This window comes from Desmodus rotundus, chromosome 10 (genome assembly GCF_022682495.2).
Source record: "Desmodus rotundus isolate HL8 chromosome 10, HLdesRot8A.1, whole genome shotgun sequence".
NCBI lineage: Eukaryota > Metazoa > Chordata > Mammalia > Chiroptera > Phyllostomidae > Desmodus > Desmodus rotundus.
In genome coordinates, this window is record NC_071396.1 from 22,571,713 (window position 1) to 22,595,370 (window position 23,658).

Genomic DNA, 23,658 nt, shown 5'->3' on the forward strand with positions numbered 1-23,658 from the left:
CCTGCAGAAAGCCCCGCCTCCCGATTGACCTTCGAGGTCCACTGGCCTCTCTCAAATCCGCATCATCAGTCCACACGTGTGCTGTACTGTCCACTACGTACAGCCCTCCTGGAGCTTACAGTCCATGAAGACAGGCCGCCAACAAGTCACACGCGTGCTCCAATGACACGGAAGAAGCAGAGGGAGCTCCCTCTGGTGGACACGAGGAGCACAGAGCCTGCCTCCGCTTAGCTTGTGCCCTGAAGGCGCCGGGCAGACGCACTTTCTAAAGTGCTAACAGGACTGGTCTCATCATTTGAGGCCCCCAGCGCAAAACGGGAGTGCAGGCTCTTTGCAAGAGGGATTCTTGCACCTGTCACTCACCGGGTGATGGCTTTCTTCTCGGAAAAGATCCTCAGGCAGAAATCAGCTTCCTGATGGGGCTCCAACGTGCTGGGAATCAGGATGTATTCCCGGGGGAGGGGGGCAGCTTGAACCTGTCGGGGACTTCTCTCAGGTTGATGAAGGTCTTGCTTCTGGCCCGGGAAGTGTGGTACCAGAAGAAGTCTTGGCTCAGGTGCTCCTCTTTGCCCGGGCACTGCAACGGGAAAGGCACAGGCTGGAGACTGGCCGTGGAGTCTCTGGCGTGGACACATGGAGGGTCCGAGAATTTGGAACTCAGAGGGCGAACTCTGAGAAGCAGCTGGCCCTCACCTACCTGGTAAATGGCGTGGCTGATGGTCAGCACGTTGGCGCCAAACCTCTTGAGCTTCCTTCGGTCCGCGTCGGAGCCACAAGCAGCGTGTGCTCCTCCTGCCCGTCGTCTTTCTTGGTCAGGGACCAAGTTGTTTCCTCCCTTTAAAACAACATGAAGGCCACACACACACACACACAAGCAGCTCACCCCATCCTCCCCAACCCGGAAAGACAGTTTCTTCTCTCCCTGTTCCAGTCGCCCCCTTGCCCTACTTTCTAGGATGCCTTGTAAGAAAGCAGCGTTCTTCTGCTCATCTCCACCTTCTCTGGAACCATGTCCCTTCTTGGGGGTCTAGCTGGGACGTTTGTGCCACCTGACTTTCCCCCTTCGGCATTTCAAAAGGGACAGCAGGGGTCTGCGGGTTGAGCAGAATGGACCCCCCTCCCAGCTCCAAGGGGGAGCGCCGGCTGATCTTGGTGAGCCCTGCCCTCGCCACGGGAACTGGAACTAAGCGAACCAGCCCTTCACCAGGCAGGGTTGGTTCGAGGAACTCCCAGTTAGAAGGAAGTCGAGGACTTCTGTTTAAGGACATTTAGGAGCTCTTGCTGTGACTATAAAGCAAGCCAGGTGCAGGAGGAAGTGAACAGAGGAAAGAGCGCAAAACAGAGAATCCCAAACAGGTGACAGATCTTTCTAAACTTTGCCGGTACGCAGGACAGTAGCCCTTTTCCCTGCAGGACAGGTGTGCGCTGTGTTCCCTATCGCTTGCAATGGAACACAACCTCAGTGGTGAAACAGGGGCATTTCCCTGGGCCACTCTGGCCCAGCTTCCTCCCAAGTCTCCTCAGCCCTCTTTCCTGATCTTGCCTGACATCCTTCTGTCTAACCCCGCGGTCAGGGTTTCTCTAGGGTCCTGGCCCTGACCCACGGACGTCTCCGGGTTGGACTGGACCCTTGGGAATGCCAGAGAGAGTGACGGGCAGGCTACGAACCCAGGAAGTCGCGGCAGCCCCCGGCTGTGGAGCCCCACACCTGGCTTCCTTGGTGGACCATCACCTCCCCTTGGTGCAAAGCGTCCTCTTCCAGCGCATTAGGCGTGAAGTTGCAGACCTCTCCACTTTGTCAAAATGGGCCTGAAAGTCGCTGAAAGCCATCCTGCACAAAGCGGAGGGACACAATGCTTCGGGGGTGACGTCGATGGCGTGACTCGGTCACCCACCCACTCATCTGACAGACCGTGCCCGCCCCGTCCTCCCGGGAGAGGAGACCGCAGGTGTGGGGAGACTGAAAATACACCAAAAAAGTTAAGGAAAGCATTAGAAAGGTAAGAGAAAAAAGCTAAAAATATAGGCTGATTATCTAAGTTCTACAGAGACATTAAAGTCCGGTGAAGGAGGAGGGCGCAGGGTGGGGTGCCGACAGGGAGCAAGGAAGGGAGGCCTCGCTGACCAGCGGTGGAGACCGAGGTCCTTGTCTTTGCCGGGCCTCCGCTGCGGGTTCCTTGCATCCCCTGCCGCGTTCCTCCCTTCGGCCAGCTTCGAGGGACACAGGCGGCCTCTCAGACTCGGGTTCCTACCCCCTGCTCCTATTCAACGGTGTGTGAGGACACTCCTTCCCGGCCTCTGCATTTATTCCCACAAGTTTTACTCTTTTCATGTAGCTCATTAACCCAGAGCCTCTGCACCCAAAATTTAAGGTCAATTTGTCTCTAATGTCCAACTCCACAGCTTGCCAATGTCTCAAATACTGTGTTTGGTTTCCACAATCTTTTCTGCTTTCGACTCCACGGCTCCTGAGGCAGAGGTGGCTAGCATGTCGCCAAAGCTCGCCCACCAGAACGGAGCCGGGGACTGCACCCCACCCCCTCCGTCCAGGGTGGGATGTAAGCAGTGATGTGTTACTTCTGGGTCAAGGCTTTTAGGAAGTGGGGATGTCTTCTCCAGTCTTCCCCTTTCCTCCTCTGCTGCTGGCTTCCTGCGATGACACTGTGTCCCCAGGGGCGGTGGAGCCAAAGGGTGAGAGGAGCGTGGACCGTTCCAGCCAGTGAGAAATCAGCTGGACCGCATTTGTGTCTTTACACATTTCGGGCCCATTTGTTACAGCAGCTGCTGTTACCCTAGATCATTGAAGTATGGAGCCGCCGTACCAGTTCTAAACAGGTGATACCCGCTTAGCCATTGGGCAGGAGGTTGCAAGGAAATATTGGAGCTGGAAAACAGATATCCATGCTATGGATGGCGAAATAATTGCTAAATCTGCTGTCTGTAAATACACGGAAGACAGAGCAGAGAAGTGCCCAGTGGGCTGTGCTCTGGGGAAAGAATGGAAAAAGCTGAAGTATTCGTGTGTGCTGGTTTTCGCTAGTTGTATTTAATATGGTCTTACAAGAAAGAGACGATCTTAGGCGAGAAGAGGCTGGTGTAAGCATGCGACAGCAAAGAGAGCCAGAGGTCAGAGAGTGTGGCCTTGCAGGGCTGGAAGAACGAAGATTGAGAAAAGCCTTCTGGAATAAAGGCCCATTAAACGTTTTGTGTTCAACTCGAGCAAAATAGAATCAGGGGCATAGAAACATGGAATGAACTGACAGCTGTAAGAGGGGAGGGCAAAGGTGGGGCCCGGCTGCAAGCAGGTGAAGGGGTAGACAGAGAACACCTGTGTGCCTGACCCAGCATTCAAAGGAGTGGGGGCAGGGATGGGAGCCGGGGGGCCACAGGGGGGCAATTGGGACAACTGTAAATAATAAAATATAATTTTTAAAAATAAATTTTAAAAATTCTCATTAAACCAAGAGTTTCAGTCTGGACTAGGCATAGTGCCTTCTCATTTAGGTCTATGTCTTTAGATGCTCTCGTGGTAACTGCCTTCCAGGGTCCCTGTCCTCACGGTGGGTGGGCAGGGAGGAGCCTGTGAACCCAGGGCCGCAGGTCTTCACACTCCCCATTCGAAGTCGGGGGGCTTGGGGAGGGGTGCTGGAGGCCGGAGGCCCTGCCCCACGTACTCTGGATCATTATAGGCCCCTGAGACCCAAAGAAGCCTGGAGATGGGGTGAGCTCCCCAAAACATAACAGATTATGTTCTCTGCCAACCTGGATGCATAGAAGGGGTCTGAGACAGAATTATTTGATTTATATTAGATAAATAAATAAAAAGAAGGAAGGAAGGAAGGAAGGAAGGAAGGTCGGGCTCCTTGCACCCGAGGGCTGGGGGGGCGCACTCACACTGGGGGGCAGTAACGTGGAAGTGAACACAGAGGCAGCACTGTGCCAGAACTCTCCGTCGTCCAGAGTGGTGTGGCGCAGGCGCTGCCGCTCAGCCGGGCCACTGGCACGCCACTCGGGGGAGCTGGGAGCAAACACAGTCAGCGTCAGGGAGCGGTCACAGGCAGCAGCCCAAACCTCAGCAGCTTCGAGTGGAGGAGTGGCCTCGCCCAGGGAGCCATGTGTGTTCAGAGGGGACAGATCCTGGTCAGTGGCTACTGACTGGGCCCCAGGGACGTGCGGGGGATCCACAGGCTGACCGACAGCTGATGGGGAAAGGCCCTTAAGACCACTGCCCTCCCCCCAGGGAACCATGATCACGGGACCGTCACGGTGCGGCACAGAGAGCCCGACTGGATGCCCCCAGTGGATTGAAAGGTGTGGCCAGGAGCACGGGTCTGACCTCTCCCCTTCATTTATAAGCTGAGCCTTTGAGAAGTGATAATAATGCCTCATGTCCACCCACACTGGACGTTTAATGTGCCGAGTACCCTCTTTGCCTGGCCTCTCTAGGGAGCCAGAGAAGACTCATGCCCGTCCTGTGGACGAGAGGGCTCAGGTGGGCAGCCTCCAAGTCCACTGTGTCTCTGTGGCCCCATGGCCGCCTCCAAATGGGTCAGACGGAGTCACCGTACTGCGGTGCTGCAGCCATTGTGGCCACCTCACCGCACCCCCACCCCCGCAGATATTGACCTGAGGTGGGGGTGCCGGGGAGGAACCTCTCTCTAGGTCCCTGTGCCCGGGCTGGGACATCAGGACTAATGGCCATAATTCCCTGTTTGAGCGACCATCTCCTGGGTACCCACACACAAAGAAGGGGCCGGCGGGCCAAGCTTGTGACAGGCAGGATCAGAGCCAGCAATCAGGGTGGGCCTGTCACCCTGAGGCTGCGTGGCAGCGGGAGGCAAGCTTGATTCCTGCCTGGGCTCCTGTCAAAACGCACTGTCTTCATTTCCCGCTCTGCGCGCTTCCTGGGAAAAGGCAGAGGTGGCCCCAGCCCCTTGCAGAGTATGTCCCCCATAGCTAGGGGCTCTGCAGGCCTGTCCATGGAGGGGGGGGAGCAGCCCCAGTACTGTCGGTTTCAACGTTCCTGCTCTTTCCATTTCCACCAGGAGAGGCAGGCCGGTCTCTTTCCCTCCTTTGTCCTCCATCCCCAGGGTGTGTGCTGCGTCTCCAGGCTGGAGCCTAGTTCATAAAGCCACCGACACCCAGATGGTTGGTGACCTGGCAGCTTTGTCTGAGCCAAGGACAAACTCCGACTCAGTGTCACTCCAGTACTAGACTTGCCGTAGGATCCCTGGGGCTCCCCGGGGCCCCTCCAGCGGTCAATGGGTGGGAGGGGGGCAGCAGAGGCCCTAGAGGAGGAAGGAGGGAGTGGCGGAGAGACAGAATGACTGCTCCAGGTGGGCACTGCCCGAGCACTGGGAAACACCCTGATCCCAGTCACCTGGGCCACTTCCTCAGGGGTGAAGAGGGGACACAGCCAGGAAGACAGACCCTTGTTTTGTTTTCACCGAGAGCCAAATGAATAGCACTGGTTGACCGCTCTGTAGTGGACAAATTCCCTGTTCCACTTCCTCTGCTGTCTGCTGGACCACTGGGGACAGTGATCATTAGAAAGAAGACCCTGGTGACCTGTGTGGCAATACTTCAGGGATTCTCACACCAAACACACTCCCTGCCACCCCCACCTGCACCCGCGTGTGCATGCACACCCACAGACACTGCTTCCTGGCCCCCTCAGCCAGAAGATACAGGCTTTCACGGCAGCACGGGGGTGTGAGAAGTCCCCACGGGGGCATCTGCTCTCACTGACCGAAACATCATCGCAGGAAGTTAGAGAGAAGCACTAAGAATCGTCCTGGAGAATCGAGTCTGACTGCAAGGGGGACCTGAAGGCTGAAGTAAGTAGCTGGAGGCAGGACAGGGCTCTGAATAAGAGCCAGGAGAGAGCTGTAGACAGACGACTCCTCCTTCACACCCCTGCACAGGCCGCCGGGCCCATGGGCCCCTTGAATAGCAAGAAGGGGTGATCCGCCAGAGAGAGGGGGCGGGGACCGACCTGTAGCCCCAGGACCTGTACCTCTCCACCTGGCCCCATGGGTTCTGTGCTCTGATGAGCTTGGTTCTCTGGCCTCGGAAGTTTACCTGGAAGAGAAAGCACCGGACTACCGTGGAATGGCACAGTCACCCATGAGCTCCAGCCGGGCCTGGTGCTACCGGAAGCCCCTTGACTATGGCAACATGCTGAAGACATGTCAAAACTCATTGATTCTTCACTGGCCCTGGGGACTTTCTAACTCCTGTTACCAATGATGTCATATTAGTCACCCCAGACCAGTGACGCCAAATCTGGGAAATAAAGTAGAATTGTGGTTAGTGAGTAATTAGTCCACATGAGTCTTCAGACGAATGAGTTTTCTCTCTAGACTGTCTCTCCCTAGAGGTAGGGGCCAGGTCTTACTTACCTGTGTGTTCTCCGCCCCCAGCACTGCGACTGGAGAGTTCTCACGAACTGTTAATCACGCACACAGCACCGCGTCCCAGTCGCCGATGAGCCGCATATACCAGGTCGCGCACCCTGAGGCCTCGGTGCGCAGTAGCCGGTACCATCCGGGTTGGTGTAAGCGTGCTCACCCTACGGTGTCCACACAGCGACGGAAGCACCTCACTACACGCATCTCAGGACGGATCTCCCTGAGAAGGTGTCACAGAATGGTCAGAACCATAAGCATCTCAGGACTGTCCTGAATTGTCTTCATCCTTAGCCTCTTACTCACAGATGGATGACTAGAACATAGCAAACACACACTGGGAATTTATACAACAAGCAAAAGTCACTTCCCAGGCTCCCAACTCCGATCAGGCTCCCCGATCAGGGGTGACAGGAGGGTCTCTGCTGTCCACACGGAGAACCCTGGAGCCGGTAAAACCAGACGTGTCCACCGTGACTTCTGTCCCGCTCTGCAGCAGGGAAGGGCCGCGTGCACTGTACAGAGATTCTGGAGGGAGGGGGGTGGGGGGAGTAATTCACCAGCTACCAGACCCCTGAGCTCTCAGAACAGCGTGCCCTTGTGCTGGTGGCACAAGTTATATTTTTGACGAGAAAACGTACTTTGTCAGTGTGCCCTCTCCAGGGCACCAGTCCACAGGGTCACTCATTGACACGAGCAGGGAGGGTAAAGTCCTTGCAGGTGGAGAGAAGAAAATGCATCTGGACAGAGCGTCACAGGAGACAGAGAATTTCTTTGGTTACTCGGAACAGTATTTAGATCTAACGTTAAAAATCACAGCCTCCTCCACTGAGTGACCGGCGGGGCCTGTGGTTAAGGGGGAGGAGAGGAGCCAACGCAAGTACCCGCAACCCTAAATGCTCCAGGGGCGTCGCCCACCTGGCCGCTTTGCTCAGGGTCCCGGTGATGAGGGGGGGCTGGTGCTTCCTGCCACAGTGGAGAGTTGGCTCCCACTCACGTGGAGAGTACTCACAGTGTGGGCAGCGACAGGCGGGGCCTGCAGTGCCTGTGCCCTCCACAGACTGGTTTGAGACTTGTCCACAGACCGAGAGGGCTACCACAGGCCTCTGGACCTCACTGGACTGGAACCTGAGACGGTGTAGCGGTGGCTTCTTGTCTTCCTCTCTCTTCATCCTCTGCCCTTCTCATTCCCATGTGTCCCTCAAGAAGCCCCCTTCCGAACCCGAGCCCTCACCAGGTGTGCCCGGGGATCGGTGCCACCCTGGACAATCGCTGCGGAGAAGAGGCCTTGTGACGATTGGTTGTAGTGTCCCCTTGACTGGGTCATGGGGGACCCAGGCGTTTGGTTAAGCATGATTCTGGGTGTGTTTGTGAGGGTGTTTTAGGATGAAGTTAGCATTTGATTCAGTGAAGCAGATGGACGCCTGATGCGGGTCACTGGGGCCCGTGCAATCAGCTGAAGGTCAGAACAGAACAAAAAACTGGAAAGAGGAAGACTTTGCGCGCTCTGCCTGAGTGCAAGCTGGGACTTCGGTCCTCTTCTGCTGTTGGACTAGGACTTACAGCACCGCTTCTCCTGGTTCTTGGGCCTTTCTTTGCACTTGGACTAGAACTACACCACCGGCTTGCCAGCTAACAGCTGGTGCATCACAGGGCTTCTCAGCCTCCATAGTCACATGAGTCAACTCCTTACAATAAATCTCAATCTCTTTCTCCATTTCTCTCTGTCTCTGTCACTTTGTCCGTCTCTCTCTCTCTCTACTTCTAGCCCTGTCTCCTATCGGTTCTGTTTCTCTGGAGAACCCAGACTCTTACAGGGCTGGAACTAGGAAAGAAAAGAAAAAATCAAAGACCAGGCTCTCACACTGGCGGAGCGAGTTTGCACCGTGGCGGAGGCACACACTTCTCTCGGTCCTGCTTCGCTGTTCTGCACCCCAGCCCGGCTCTTTCGAGGAGCCGTGCTCTGAGACGCCTGGAAGTGGGCTTACGCTGTCTGGCACTAAGTGAGCACAGGGGACAGGCATTGCTGAGTCTGTCCTTGTGCCCCGTCCACAGGGGTCCATGCCACTTACCTGGTCAATTCCCATCACAGTGTAGGCGTGGCCCTTAATAAAACCAAAAGGCGTCCGGGCTTCTGATTCTGTGGAGTTTCTGATTTAAAACACAGAAGAGTAGCGTTGGGCCCGTCAGGTAAGTTAAGTCAAGCTCCTGCCATCCCAGATGGCGCTCCAGGCCCGGCCCGGCCTCTCCTGTGCCCTGAGGGGAGGGCCCTGTGCCCAGGGCATGTGAAATGGGTACACAGGACATGCCGAGGTGGTCAGCAGTGCCATTCAGCAACTCCCAGTCCCATCCAGGTGAGCAGCCCCGAGTAGTTAGTTTACCTTTCTGCCTCCAAACAGAACAACTGGACCGACCCGTCACGTAGCCGCACGTGGGAGAAGCGCTGCCGCTCACACGGAGAGGCGGCAGGAAGCCCACGACAGCGTTACATTGTACACCTGTGTGTGCGACGTGCGGTGGCAGGCGCAGAGGGGACAGATAATTTACCAGCGAAGACTGAAGGCCTGAGAGGAAAGAAAACTTACATAGGTTTCAGAACCACATGAAGTCAAATCATCTGTGTGCTTGTACATGTATACAATCAAAACTGCTGTTAGATTTCTATCTACTGGTGTGTTTTTTCGTGGTAGATGAAGCAAAATAAACAGGTTTCTAGAAAGCATACAGGAAGGTCCAATGTAGTGAAGCCAGGCCGACCCGCCCGTTTGTGCCTATATGTGCGCAAGCCCACTTGTATGAGCGAGGGGGCGGGGAGGGCACGTGCCAAGCCTCACAAGGGTGGCTCGGGGGTGGGGAGGGAGAAATGTGCCCACAGGACAATTTCAGGATTGTCCCCCCTGATACAGCGAGTATATTTACCTTTGTGATTTGAAAAACATCAAAGAAAAGCTTATAAATGAATAAACATTTAATTAAAATGAATTCCTCCCCCTTCCCCCCACCGAAAGTCTTGTCCCTCCTTGTGTACACCTGGCTCAGACCGCTGGCCCCAGCCCAGTGCCTGGAACAGGAGCGACTTACGTCAACGGAGCAGCCCACCAGGGAGCCCCTCTTCAAGGCCGTCTCCAGAATCTCACAGAAGTTCTCTGGAGCCTCTCCAGTGGCGAAGGTCTCTGCCACGCCCCCCGGTGAAGTCTTCCAGGGGCTCGATGGTGCTGCCCTCCTTCAGAGCCTCAGAGCTCCTGTTCAGCCTGGAACGACGCAGGAAAGCGTGGGCACTGCGGCCGGGAACAGCGCGGCCACCAGGTGGCGCCCCCAGCCAGTCTTTCCCTAACTTTCCCCAAGGGCCCAGGCTGGGTGGTGCGGAGGGAGGATGGGAAGCAGAGATCAGGGATGGAGTTTGCTCGGAGCTCTAGGGAAATAAGACACCCTGAGCGTTCGGTGTGTGGTGGTGAAGAGCATGGACTCTGATCCCTGGCTGGCTGCAGGTTCGAGTTCCAGCCCCATCACAAGTGTTGTAATCTTGGGCCAACTGGCTTCTCTAATTTATAGAACAGGGTGATGGCTGCATTCTCCCTCCCAGGTTTGCTGTGAGGTTTAAATGAGAGTCTCTCTCTCTCTCTCTCTCTCTCTCTCTCTCTCTCTCTCTCTCTCTCTCCCCTCCCTCTCTCCCTGCTCACAGACACCAGGGCCCGACCATGAGGGTGTCACTTGTATGCAGACAGAGAGTGGAGGAACCTTCCCTGCCTTTCCGTGTTACATGTGCCATTCATTTCCGACGTTACTCGGCCAGCGCCTCTCTCCTCCCCGTTCAGTGAGCCGGCCTGGTAGACTGCTAACACAGCGAGGTGCTGTGAGTCTGCACTTCGTCCTGGGATCCCCCGCCCCCAGATGAGTTTTCTGTGCTGTCGAGCGAGGTCCGTGGGTTTGATAAATGCATGGTGTCGGGGACTCACCATTCCAGTATCATGCGGAATAGTCTCCCTGCCCAAAGGAGACCCCCTGTGCTGCACCTGCTCATGCTCACCTCTCCCTCCGCAGAAGCCCTGGAAACTGCTGATCCTGGAATTGGCGGGGCGGGGGTGGGGGAAGGTTGCGGAGCGGGCTCTGGAGCTGGGACTTGCCCACATGCAGCTGGCACTCACTCGGCATAGGCTTTCTCCAGCAGGGCGCTCGAGAACTCGCTGTGGTCAGCGGAGTGGAGGAAGATCAAGTGGTCCCTGAAGGTGGGCAGTCGGTCATCCACCACCATGTCCAGCCACTCATTGTGCTGCCAGAACTGTAGCCGGGGGAGATGGAAATTAGGGGGAGTCACGGCAGGCCCAGCCCCGTTTGCAAATGTGCATCACTTTGCTTTTCCTCCATTGGACCAAATTGCCCTGAAGGTCCTGAAGGACATCACACGTGGGCTCCGTGGCTCCGTGATGGGGCCCCCTGGACACCGTGAAGTCATCCGACCCTGCCCCTGACATTGGCTCAGAGACTTGGTGCGGACCCCTCACAGCCAGGGGAAGCAGGACAGGGTGGCACGTGGACACTGCACCCTGGTGGGCCCTCTCTATCCCACACTCTTCACTGTCAGGGTTTGCTCTGCTCCTCCCTCCCACGCACACTCAGGCTGCGTCTCGGCTGCCCTTGCACCCCGCGTTCCCCCCTTACTCAGAGATGGAGCCTCTACCCCGGTGTGTTGGCTGTTCTCCTTCAGAGAGAGGCTGTGGTGAGACAGGTGGCCCCTCCGTGCCGGGTGCAGATGCGAGGGGAGTGTGTGCATACATAGGTGCATGTGCACGTGTGCTTACACGCTCACACACATGTACATGTACATTTGTGCAGGGGACAAGCAGGGCTCTGTCCTCTACGGGGCCCCAGCCGATGACGTCTCTGCTTCTCTGTTTTCAGTTTTTAAGCTCACTCAGGTCTCTGCATCTGCATGTCCTCAATAAGGAGACTCTCAGTGTATGAGAAAGAATCCAGTCCCTGAGAGGTGTAGTAGTTTTGGGCCACTTACGCCTAACGCACAAGAATTTCCAAATATCAAAGCCCTTCACACGTGGACCTCCAGGTTTGCCAAAACGTCACCGCCAGCTTGGTTGCCGACTTCTGCGAGGACTCGCCTCGTCTAGCGCGTGCAGAGGTCATTCATGACACAGTGCCCTTTGGGATGCCGCAGTCACCCAGCTAGGGTGACTTTCCTCCAGGGCTTCCCAGCCACCAAGCACGTCCCTGGCATCACGCCGGACCCCAAGAGGCCAGTCCACGGCCAGGCCCCGCTTACCTGGGGGTGGAATATTCTGGCAGAGCCGGGGCCAAAGCTCTGGTCCTGGGGGACGACTCTCGCCAGTGCTTTTTTGTTAAGCGTGAGGGAGGCGATGGCGGCCAGCAGCCAGCAGTCACCTGCAAGAGGCAAGTGGGAAACCGTGGTTTTTGTTGCTCACTCTCAGCAAATGGGAAAACTCTGAGGCAGAAGATTCGGGGCGTGCTGGGTGAGGCTGCGTCTTTTGCATGCGAAGAGAGAGGACAGATACCAGCAAACACCTCGGGTCTCCCCTCTGCCTCCCTTCCTGCTCTCCTGCCCCAGTCATAGGACGCAGCTGTCCCTGTCCTGGTGGTATCACAGGACATGCTGGCTCGATGCTCCGTAAGCATCAGCTCTGTGAGGTTCCAGTGGCGCCCCTCCCAGAGGACCGAGGCTCAGACCTCAGTGTTGGCATGGCCGGGTGCACAGGTATGCAGCTCCTGGGCACCTTCGAAATAGCCCCCGCGGTGCCTGGGGGCACATGCCCAGGACCGATGCTGCCCCCGACCCGGACTCAGTCAGTCATAGGTAATGGCAGCTCCGGGGTCATTCGCTGTCAGTTATCTTGGGTTTTCAGGACTTGTGGGTTAATGATGCACTGATTTCTTCAGTTGTGCGTCCGTGTTAGCACGCAACAAGACAACGCAAATGTGAGCCAGATTTCAGACGGTCTCTTGTGTGTGTCGTTCCCGACTCCCGACTCCCGCAGGGAGCCCTGGGCCGCTCCAGGGTCCCTGGGCTCCAGTGCCCAGAGAAGCCGGGCACCTGGGGGAGGGAGTGAGGGAAGGAGGAGCCGAGGTGGTGGCAGTGCGGGTCCCCAGCCCCAGGGCCCTGGTGCTGCTCTTGCTGTGGTGACAGCTCAGAGGCCGGGTCCTGCTGGCGGGCCCTCTGTCCAGCCTGCCACCGCATGCTCCCTCCGCTCACACTTACTAAGCTCCCCCTGGCAGATGTCAGTCCTGGCGGCCCCTCCAAGAATGAATTCTGGATTTTTCACTATTTCCTGGAGGAATGAGATCGTTATTCAAGTAAGGCCTGCCGTGGGGAGGCTCGGGGTCCCTCTCCTTTCTCGAAGCAGAGGGCTGCTTCCTGGTATTGGGTTTTCCTATGGGGGGGCGTGAGGAGGTGAAAGGTGCCCTCAGCTCTGTACCCCACAATCCTGGGCCTTCTGCAGTAGATCACCTCCCTGGGGAGAGGTCCTGCCTTCTGAGTACCTCAGCTCAGTCCTCTGGTCAGAGCAGGATGTCACCAGGCCCTGAGGCTTCCCATGGCCACTCAGGCCCTGGGCCAGGTGTCAGGCACCCTGGGTTCGAATCCCGGCTCCCAATTTATGTGCTTCTGTGAGCTCCAAACCCACGTCAGAGGGAGTCACACATACAGCCTGGTGCCTGGGGCTAAACACAAGTTCCTACTCAGGCTACCCAGCTTCCTCCTTTTTCAAAATATGCACTTAAATATAATTTTTAAATGTACCTACACTATAATGACAGATATGTACATGTATTCTCATAATTTTACCAAGTGTATTAATTTTATTATATATGACACATAATCATGTCTATTATGCATACATAATAAAATCATTCATATATATGAATATATAGATTACATAGAGGAGTAAGTATAAAACATTAACACAAAAGCATTTAAAAGCAATTATACAAAATTTACATATTCTCTCCATTGTTTGGAGGCACCAGGCTTGGTCCCTGGCATGGACTACGGCAAAAAACCAGAGAGAAAGTCCCTGCCGAGTGGCTGGGGACAGGGCTCTGCCCTGAACTCCCCTCCTCAGGCTCACCAGGACTGGCTTCTCCTGTGGTCTGGGCCCAGAGAATCGGGGCAGGGGTTGGCGAGTCCTCTGAAGGACGGGGGCCTCCCCAGCACCAAGAGCTCCAGTGTGGAATGATGTGCCGCCTTTGCAGGCTGCAGGGTGTTTGGCTGCGTGGAGGTGGGCGCCTGGGACATCTGTGGGCCAGGGGAGCACTGGGTGGGGCTGTTGGTTTTTAATGGACCCCAATAGACTCATCCAGGAGAGTTTACGGAGAACGCCAGTGCTCGGGGCACCATGGAGCCAGGCCTGGCAGAGGTCCCCTGACATCTGCACGCAGCCCCTCGCCTTCCAGCCAGGGACCTCAGGGTCTTGTTATTACATCACCCCCGTCTCCAGCACTGTGGGGAGGGTGGCAGGAGGTCGGGAAACAGCTCCTCCTCGGAGCAGGCCTCCTGACTTGCCTGTACAGAGCTCTCCCACCTGTGCAGTGAAGCATGGGGGTGCTCTCTCCTTCCTGACCTCAGCTCCCAAGGGTGCTGCGGAGGCTCCGACCGGCCCAGGGGAAGGTGTGAGGCAGGAATGTGCGAGGTCCCGGCAGCGGCCTTGCCGGTGGGCAGAGGCCCTGGGCAGGCCATCCACCTCGTCCAGGTTTTGCTCTCCTCTGTCACGTGATACACAGGTCGCCCTCCTCCAGCTTGGACTTTCTGGGCCCCTCCCAGAATCTGTATGGGAGCCTCTGCCCCCGAGGGCACCCAGGGGTCCCCACTGGCCCCCAGCCCCACTCTAGGGTCCTAATAAACGATGCTCGCACTGCCGCGGCTACTCAGCCCTAGTGGGGATGCAAACCGGGCTCTGAGGCTGGAGACCCCCCCCCGCAGCCCGTGCAGGCTCTGAGCCTCCCAGGAGGACAGGTTGTGGGCCTGCAGGACCCTCCTTCTGCCTCGCTGCCCTCCCTTCCCCTGCCTTCTGCGTGCCTGGCCAGGCCACCTGTGCCGCAGCGGTCACCACCTCCCAGCTCTGGTCTTCCAGTGGGTTGTCTTTATCCAGGAGAGTTTTATCAGAGAGCATCCAATGGTGGATGGACGGGGAAAAATACGAAAGGAGAGAACTAGCGATTCTCACCCAGTGAACACAGATTATCCGTCAGGTGTCCACTGGCGAGGTCCCGGATGTGTGGGGACACCCCAGTCTGTCCAGCGTTTGTGTGATGCAGAGCATGCGTGTGCCCTTCAGGCATTCTGTGCTTGTGTGTGCCGGGTGCTAAGCATGAGTGACTTCTGTAGGCATGTGGGATACCTGCGCCCACGTGTGTGTCCCATGAGGTTGCCTGTGTACCCAGGCCGTGCATACATGCGTGGGGCCCAGAGGAATGTGTGATCGTGTAAAGAGCTGTGTGGGAACTTGAGGACAGGAGTCACTTGGAACCGCAGCCCTGCGACGGGAAGGTCAGAGGGGTCTTGACAAACCTGAAGGGAGCCAGTCTGCAGCGGGGCGCCAGGAGGGGGGTGGGCCTGGGCGCCCCCAAGTGGTGCTCCCGGGGGACGGAGGACCCAGCAGCGTCCGGGTCCCAGAATGGTGGCTTTCAGGGCCTGTTCTGTTCAGGTTGTGCGTCGTCGTCGAGGCCTCAGCTCAGCACAGACTTCTCTCTAAGTGATTTATTTGACAAGGGGAAGCCACATTTCTAACACAGTGGAGAGGCTGCGCCCTGCTGCCCATAGCTGTGTGCTGGTCCTGGCATGACCTGGAGCTGTGGCAGGGACTCGGGGGTGGCTCAGAGCGGCCGACAGCCTCTGGAGGCGAGCCCACTGTGCGGGGAGGTCATGGCCACATGACATGGCACACGCAGGAGGCAGGCAGAGAGCTAGAGGGGTACGGTGATGCCTTCAGGGACCGGATGTGCTGGGCTAAGGCTGAGAAGCAGGGGGAGGGGGTTTCATGGGAGAAAGCAGATGGTTTCAGGCAGACAGGGAGTTGGGGAGAACGCTGAGGCCAAGGCACTGTGAGCGGAGCAAGTCGGGCTGCTGGCCCAGGGGGGCAGGCCGTGGGTGGACTGCCCTTCACCCACGTGGCTGTTGATCCCCCATCAGGCTGGGAGAGCGACCCCCATCCCAGACCAGCTCCACTCACTCAGACCCATGCTCCACCCCCACGAGGCCTGGTACAGGCCACGCCCACTGGGGGGACCTCTCCTTCTCTCTCAGGGAGCCTGTCACCCCACCCCTACGGCAGGGCCCAGGACATGCACCACAGTGACTCCTGGCCCTCCTGGCTGCCCCTCGCCCCGTGATGGCCCCTCGACTTTTCTGGTTCCAGCTGCTCTTGCTCGCGTGCCACTCCCCTGCCGCTGAGCACAGCTGTGTTTGACAAGAAGGTGGTGCTGGGGCGGGCTCGCTGCCCTGCGTCTCACTGGGCAGCTCACAGCTGCCGCCGGACCACGCTCCACTGACGTGCTGAGCGGGAATGCACACAGCACTCTAGCCCCAGGCCTGGGGTGGGGGCCCTGGAAACGGGCCCCTCGCTGCCAGCCCTGTGTCCCCAAACGAGCGACCTGGAGGTCCATTCTGCAAGTGGAACCTCAGTCCCACCCCCACACCTTGTGCCCCAGGCCCCAGAAGTATGTGAGGTATAATGCAGAGCCTCCGCCCCCCACCCCCACTTCCCAAACAGGAAACAGAGCTGGGTGTCTGGGAAGCAGCTGTGCTTGTCGGGCTGTGGTCTCGGAGAAATTCCAGTTTTGGCAAAGAGGGGGAACGGCAGGCTGCGGCCTGGTGCTCAGAGCCAGGGGCCAGCAGTGTGGAAGGCAAGGGCGGGGACCCCTGGACGGGAAGAGCCTGGAGCTGGCTTACAGATGTGGCAAGCCGTCACCCCTCTGCAGGGTACTTGAGGGACCCTCCCACCTGCAGAGTGCCTGTGTGCTTGGCCAGCACCTTCCTGGGGCCGCCCTACCCCTCGTGGCTCCTTCTGCCCGATTCTGGCCCTTCTCTTCCCAAGGTGTTGATCAAAAGAGCACCCCGACAAGACAAAAAGACGGCCGGCACCCCACAGGCTAATTTCGCCTGGGGTCAAGGAGAAGCTCATCTCGCTGCAAGTGGTGCTGCATCTGCTGGGCGGCGGTGGCATGTCCAGCCTGGAAGAACGGAGGCAGAGGGCCGTGCAGGGCGGCCCAGGTGGGACGCACCCCTGCCCCGATCTGCCACAGTCACACTGTGCTTCCGGGGCAACGCAGCATCCCTGCTCCATCAGGAAGCAAGTGTTAGTGAGTGCGGTGACGAGCACCCCAGGCGCTGCCAGGTCCCAGCGCCCTGTAGCCTTAGCCTCTGGCCCAGTCTCCTCTTCCGTAGATAGATTGGGGACAAAACAATGCCCTGCTCTCAGGGTTGTTTGGATTAAGGGAGATAATCCTGGTCAACTGCAAATGTTCGAGGTGTAGTGGCTGGTGGCTGTTGCCATGGTAACTGTTGGCTGTTACCACCATTTTGAATGAGCCAGATGGTGCGCGCAGCTGAGGGCGCAGTGGGGCTCACAGAGCAGGACTGTGAGGCAGAGCACAGGCGGCTGCACAGACTCTCAGGTGAAAACAGCATCGGTCCTGAAGTAGGGACCGCCAAGGCGCTCGGGGCGCAGGGAGGCCGCGGAGCAGGGCTCCGAGTTTCCCGGCAGAGAAGGGCCTTCCAGGCCAACAGAGCGTGCCGGCGGGACAGGACGGGCTGCTGTGAGAGCAGAGACCAGGAGGATGGGGCACTGGCCGAGAGCAGCAGGGGGCAGCGGAGCCCCACCTTATTGCTAGGCAACACCACCCCCCTGAGGGTGCTGGGGAGGGGGCATGAGCCCGGGCAGCAGTATGTGGGGGGTGGTAGGTAAGACTGGAGGCAGGGAGACCAGTTAGGAGGGAGGAAGCTACTGGAATTTCTCAGAAGGAAGGCTTAGCCATCCTGGGATAGCCTTGGCAGACACGGGAAAATACTGGAGAACCAGAAGCAGCTTACATGTGGACCAGGGCGGGATGGCGTGTAGGTGAGCACATGCACACGCATGCACACATGGCTGCCAACAGGAACGAGCAATAAAGAGCTCACGCGGCTTTGATTGCGGTGTGTACTTGGGGCCGGGCCTGAGAGCCCAGAGGTGTTTGTGTAAAACGTGGACAGTTTTTGAATGTAGGGAGACAGGGAGGAGGTAGACATGACGAGCCGTGGTCTCATATGTGAGATGATGAAGATGATGATGATGGTGGTGGTACCCGGGAGAATGAGAGGATAACAGCCGTCATTCGCTGAGAACATCCGTGTGCTGGACTTTGGACCCGTCTTGGTCATTGCTGACCCACTGGACAGGTGAGGAGACTGAGGCTCGGGCAGTTCGGTGACGTGACCGCAGTCACGGGACACCTCCGTGGCAGGGTGGGACCACACGCAGCGCAGCCTCACCGTTGGGTTCGGCACTCTCAGCTCTCTCCCGTCCCCACAGGACCGCTCCCAGGCCAGTACCCACCCTGAAGGAATGTGAGCCAGTGTGCCAGGCAGAGGCCAGGCCCTGACTAAGCCAGCGTGGCAAACACTGACTGCCCATCCCAGGCACCAGCCGGTGTCCCTTGGGACCTCCAGACTGTCGGGTGGGGCGGCCTGAGGATGGCTCCCTCCGGGAAGGGAGACTCGTGGTTTGGGGAGAGAACCCTGCTCCCTGGCCTTCCCTGCATCACACCTGTGCTGCGTACCTGCTGACTGAGTATCCACCCCACAGAGCAAGCAGGTGAAGCACGGCCAGAAGCCACACAGCACTTTGCAAGGGCGTTAGCACCCATGGGTGGGGGTGGTTCTGAAGGGCCTCCCCCCATCTCTGCAAGTCTCCTGAGACCTGCCCTGGAGGAAGCTTTGACCCCGGCTCCCTCACCGCTCCTCAGAGGACCCTTTCTGATTCTAGTCTGACTTCGGTGGGAGTCAGAGAGCTGGGGGTGGGAGGCAGGCAGATACCCTGGGTACCATCCCTGAACCCCCATTGCTGGTGTGTGTTCCCCGCACCTCATTTCTGCCCGAAAACTGCACAGCGTCTCCATAGTAGGCTCAGCAGGTGAGCCTGAGGCAGGTGTGCGCAGCCGCCCTCCAGCCCCTCCCCTCCTTGCTGCCCTCTCCCCAGAGCCACACCCCCTGCCACCCCACCCCTCGCGCTGCACTCACCCCGGCTGTTTCCACACGAAGGGGATCTGGGGCCTCTCGCTGTAGAAGAGAGAGGAGCTGTTGGCTGGGAAGTCAGCATCCTCAAACAGGATGCCCTTCTGCGGGCACTCCTGCCTCCGCTGCTCGAAGCTCTGCCTTGAGGAGTGGGAGCTGCGGGTATCCCTGGGAGCTGGGTGCTCCTGGGGCCCCGAGGTCCCATAGAGGTAAGGCAAGGCTGCTTCCTGACCAGCGGGCTCGGGTCGTCGATGGATGGGAAGGAGCGAGATGACAGTGCCAGTCTAGGGGCACCTGGGCTGAGCGGCGCTTGACTCTACGTATTTGCCTGGGAACCTCCCTGTAGACAGAGATGGGACACGCCCTGAAGGCAAACTGTAGAGAGAGCCCCGTGCCCTCCCAGGGCGCCTGCAGACCCACAGGGAGCTGGGAGACTGGGCACGTCCCCAGCAGAGGCAGACCCAGAGGGAGAGAGGGCTGCTTTACAGGAAAGAGGGCAAGAACCACCTGCCCCACATCCCCTGCACCACATCCCCCGCACCAGGTCCGGAGGTGGCAGTCAGGAATGGCTTTGCCCTGGGGAGGGTGCACGTGTTAAGTCGAGGAGGGCAGGTTGGTAGTTGGGAGGGAGCTTAATGACAGTGTACACCACAGGGACAAACTTTCCTCGTAGAGAGCCCGGCAGTGAGTGTATTCGGCTTTGTGGGCCTTGCAGCCTGTATTGCTGCCACTCGGCCATCTGCTCGTCATGGTGTCCAGGCGGCCCAGGATGCCACGCACACCAGCGCGTGTGTCTGCGTGCCCACAGGGCTGGAGGTTTGGTGGCTCTGACCCCTGATGCGGGGGAACCAATGGCCCCTGGGTCTGCGATGCCAGGTTGTCCCTCCGCTCCAGGAATAAGACATAGCGCTGTGGCCCCAAAGTCAGTGAGGGAGGGTCCCCATACCAGGGCGGGTGGGCAGTAGCATTCGGAGATGTCTCTGTCACTTATTTAAGGAGGGGGTCCCACAGGCCAGCAGTGATGTTGTCAACCTCTCCCACAAAATGGCAGGAGGCCCCTAGGTCCCCGAGCCCCCCGCCCTCTGCGAGCAGCTCTCTGAGGACAGGTGTTACTGGAGATCTGTCTGACCACCCGCGGGGGCCTGGGGCTCTGGTCTTTGTTGGGATGATAAGCACAGCCAATTATCCAAGGGGTTTTAGGTTAAGTTCTTCTCTGGAAGTAGTGGAAAGGAGGACTTCAGGGTTTCCCATCTTGGGGATGCACAGGGTTGTGCCCTGACATAGGGATGGTTCATGTACATAACTCGTTGTAAAATACACGCAACATAAAAGCCTCCACCTTGATTTTTAAGTGTGGCACTCAGTGGCTTTAAGTCCATTCACAGTGGAGTGCATCCATCGCCACCCATCTCCGAACTCTTCACCTTTGCAAACCGAAGCTCTGTTCTCATTCAACACTAACTCCCCCTTCCCTCTGCCCGTACCCCTCACCCCAGGCCCCTGCCCACCACCCCTCTACTTTCCGTTTCTTAAAGCTGACCCCTCAAGGGACCTCCTGTAAGTGCCGTCGGGTACTGTGCGTCCTTTTGTGACTGGCCGTATTTCACTCAGCATCATGTCCTCAAGGTCCAGCCATGGTGTAGTGTGTGGGAATTTCCTTCCTTGTTTTCGTAGTTGGAAGGGTAATAATAGTATATATGACAGGAACAGTGCTTCCTGTATATTTTATAAGACTTTATTGATTTGTTTTTAGAGAGCAGAGAGGGAGAGAAACACCAATCATGTGCCCCGACCAGGGATCAAACTCACAACATTTTGGTGCACGGGACGATGTTCCAACCAACTGAACCACCGGCCAGGGCTGAAGCTTCTTGTTTTCAATTTGAATGTGTCCGTATGGGGCCCACGGAGAGTTGGAGACATGGCCTGGGAGCACAGAGCAGCAGTCACAGCTGGAGACTGTTTGGGCACCATCAGGCTCCTGTGGATGAGAGAGAGAGAGAGAGAGAGAAAGGGGACCCCGGGCAGGCAGCTGGTGAGGAAACTGCAGGAGGCAGAGGCACAGGCTCTGGGTCAGCCTGGAGGGTCAGGGTGCCTTTGCATTTCCGTTGGCTGGACCAGTGAGTTCCATGGGTACCCAACCTCTTTCCCCAGCCTACTGGCAGAAAACCCATCGCTGACCAGCACACCTTTAGGGAGTGACCTCAGTTGGTGTTTGCACGGAGCTCACGGCGCCCAAGGCTCTGTTCCAAACACTTGAGCAGAAGTCAGTGAATCCTCACAAGCATGAGAAAGGGGTTCTTCTACCGGGGACAGCAGGGAGTATAAAGACGCACCAGCTGCGCTCCCTGACCCCGATGGAAGAGTGTACGGTGCAACCATAACGCCCGGGCTGACAGCGATGTGGGGCGAACAGCGCCGGCCGCCCTCCCTCTGATGGCCTCGCACCCTGCGCGGGAGAACGAGCCCGGGGCCGACGACGCGAAGTGATTGGAAGGTGTCGAAGGTGCTTAATAAGTGGTAGCGTCTCAGAGCTGTTGCTGGTTCGGTCTGTGGATAACTGATGACGCCTCCTGCTGGGTGTAACTCCCTCGAAGGCCGGGGAGCTTCCTGCACTGCGTGTCCCCCAGCACACCCAGGCCGGGGCCTTACGCGGAGTGGGTGCTCGACGTCACTCACGAAAGATGAGAGCGATTGGTTCCTGAGGAGTGGCTGGCACTTGTCATTTTCTCGCTCAGACATCGTGTCTTTGGGGGGTAGAACTTTGAACTTTAGACGTTCTCCTTAGTTATTTCCTTAGGGTTTCTATTTCTTCTCGCGTCTGTGATGATTATTCCCATTTTGCCAGGGAACTGCCACATTATTAGATTTTTCACACTTCATGGCAAAAAGCTGAGTGTGGTCCATTCGCTCCGTTTTCAAAAGTCCTCTGTAACTGCAGTCTGTTTACATGCGCTCTGTAACTATTGGCTGCCAGCCGATGGGCAGTTTTAGGTTACAGTCGGGGACTAACCTGTCAAGTGCAGCGGGACATTTGCCTCCTGGGGAAGCATCTGGGATTCACGACCAGATGCTCCGTGTTATGAGAGGGTCTCTCTGTCCTGGGCCGGGAGGCCACCCAGATGGGTTCAGGGATGAGACGCAGTTCCCAGCACAAAGGCTCACAGATGTTTGGATCCAGGAGCTGAGGGGTGTTGCATTTTTCTGTTGCCTCGGATCTTTAGGAGGAGAGCGTCCTTCTGGGCTGGAGGGTCATACCTGAACACCACTGGTGGGATTTTAGGGCTCTCCAAGGCCCACTGGGGTGCCAGTTCATGGGAAAGTCCTAACCAGAAAGCTCCACCATTTATGACCCACAGTGTAGTCAAGTGGAGGTAGGAGCTTTGACCCGGAAGGTCATCATTGACATGACCATCTATCTGGGAGAGAGGGAGAAGGGAAGACCTCAGGTAGTTTACCAGAATTCCTTACTCCTTCCTCAGGTAGTCCAGGGTCTTCTTGGAAAATGCTTCGAGATCCAAAGGAATGGTATGAGTTGGGAAGACGGGGCTGGGTGGGCGTGGAGCCTGGTTCCCTCCGTGAGGCCCCGGTGAAGGGGGTGGGGTTGAGACAAACCTGAAGACGGGAGGAAGGGTGATGCTTGACCCTGGGGGTCATCTGGAGCTTTCGATTCTTTCGGTTTGAAGAACATGCATGGGTGAGTTTGGGGTGAGTTATCAAACAGGGCTGTTTGCAAAGGGGGCTGGGAGAGACTCTTCGCCCGTCCGACTCCCCGCTAAGGATACAGTAAAGTAATGCAAGAGGTCAGTCAAGCTACATGTCTGTTCTTTGCTTTGTTTTTGTGAAATGTTGTAAATGCAAACCAAATAGAGCCCTCTCCCACCTTGGCTGGAAATGTCACATCAAAGGTCAAGTCCTTATGTTCGGTTAATTTGACTATTTGCCATTGAACCAGTTTTAGGGCAGCTGGTCACTCTCTTTGTTAGGATGAGCAAAGCAACTGTCGCGGGTACTTCTCACACAGATGCCCAGACAGCAGGAGGCATTTAGCTGTGTACACGGAGGCTCCAGCGGCGACCGAGGAGCCCCAATCCTCACCGCGCGGGGGCTCCCCGCTGCACTCTGAAATCTCCTCTCCTCCTCGTTTGCAGTAGGGAGGCACTGACTAATATTTTCCATCTCTAAACTTCTTTGCAATATTTTCCACAGGAGAAGAACTGATCATTGAATAAATATTTTTTTTTCCTGGAACTGGGATTTTGCAAGAGCCAGCACCTCAGGTGCACGGGGACAACGGTTCTATCATCCCAGCGTCAGAGCTCCAGTGGAAAAAGGCTGACACCGTTCTCCACGGGGATGGCTGTCCCTTATCTGAGCTTACTTCCCGAAGGGTGAGCGGACCCCTCCCCTCCAGACTTCTCCCAGCTATGCCCAGCGCCAGAGCAAACATGGAGTTCGGCCCCTTTGCTGCAGAGGTGTAAACGCAAGAAAGCCTGAATGGAGAAATAGATTAGGAAATTGTACTTTCTGTGTATGGCTTACTGACACAGAAATGGCTCCCAGGCCTGCCCTAGGAAAGAACCACAAAACAAACTGGGGACATGTAAAAATGTGCCGTTTCATTTTATTTTTATTACTATTTAAAATTTATTTTATATTTATTATTTTATTATTTTTAATCCTCACCTGAGGAGGGTGTGTTCATTGATTTTAGAGAGAGAGGAGGGGGAAGAGAGAGCGGGGGGCAACATTGATGTGAGAGAGAGAGACATCGATCAGCGGCCTCCCTTACCGGGGACGGAACCCACCACCTAGGCATTTGCCCTGGGCAGGAATTGCAACCTCAACCCTTCGGCGTGTGGGATGGTGCCCCAACCAACTGAGCCACCCTGCCGGGGTGGGAATGTGCCATTTTAAATAAGAATACTGTATTCCGATTTATGTGACTACTGATGAATTTTCATTGACAAAGTCTTTTCTGGAATAAAATCCATTAAGCCAACTTAATTTCTTGAT

The 23,658-nt window shown here is 57.0% G+C and overlaps 1 protein-coding gene across 1 annotated transcript; it reads right to left on the minus strand.

The window, feature by feature from the left end:
* Positions 1-359: 359 nt before the first annotated feature.
* Positions 360-21,384, minus strand: CAPN9 (calpain 9). The gene is given in 16 exon segments (XM_053913133.1): positions 360-452; positions 455-577; positions 698-768; positions 771-835; positions 1,665-1,789; positions 1,792-1,831; positions 3,941-4,018; positions 5,996-6,081; positions 8,480-8,558; positions 9,469-9,593; positions 9,595-9,658; positions 10,553-10,686; positions 11,683-11,801; positions 12,634-12,703; positions 18,645-18,869; positions 21,295-21,384. Coding segments are annotated over 16 exon segments (1,587 nt in total).
* Positions 21,385-23,658: the final 2,274 nt, after the last annotated feature.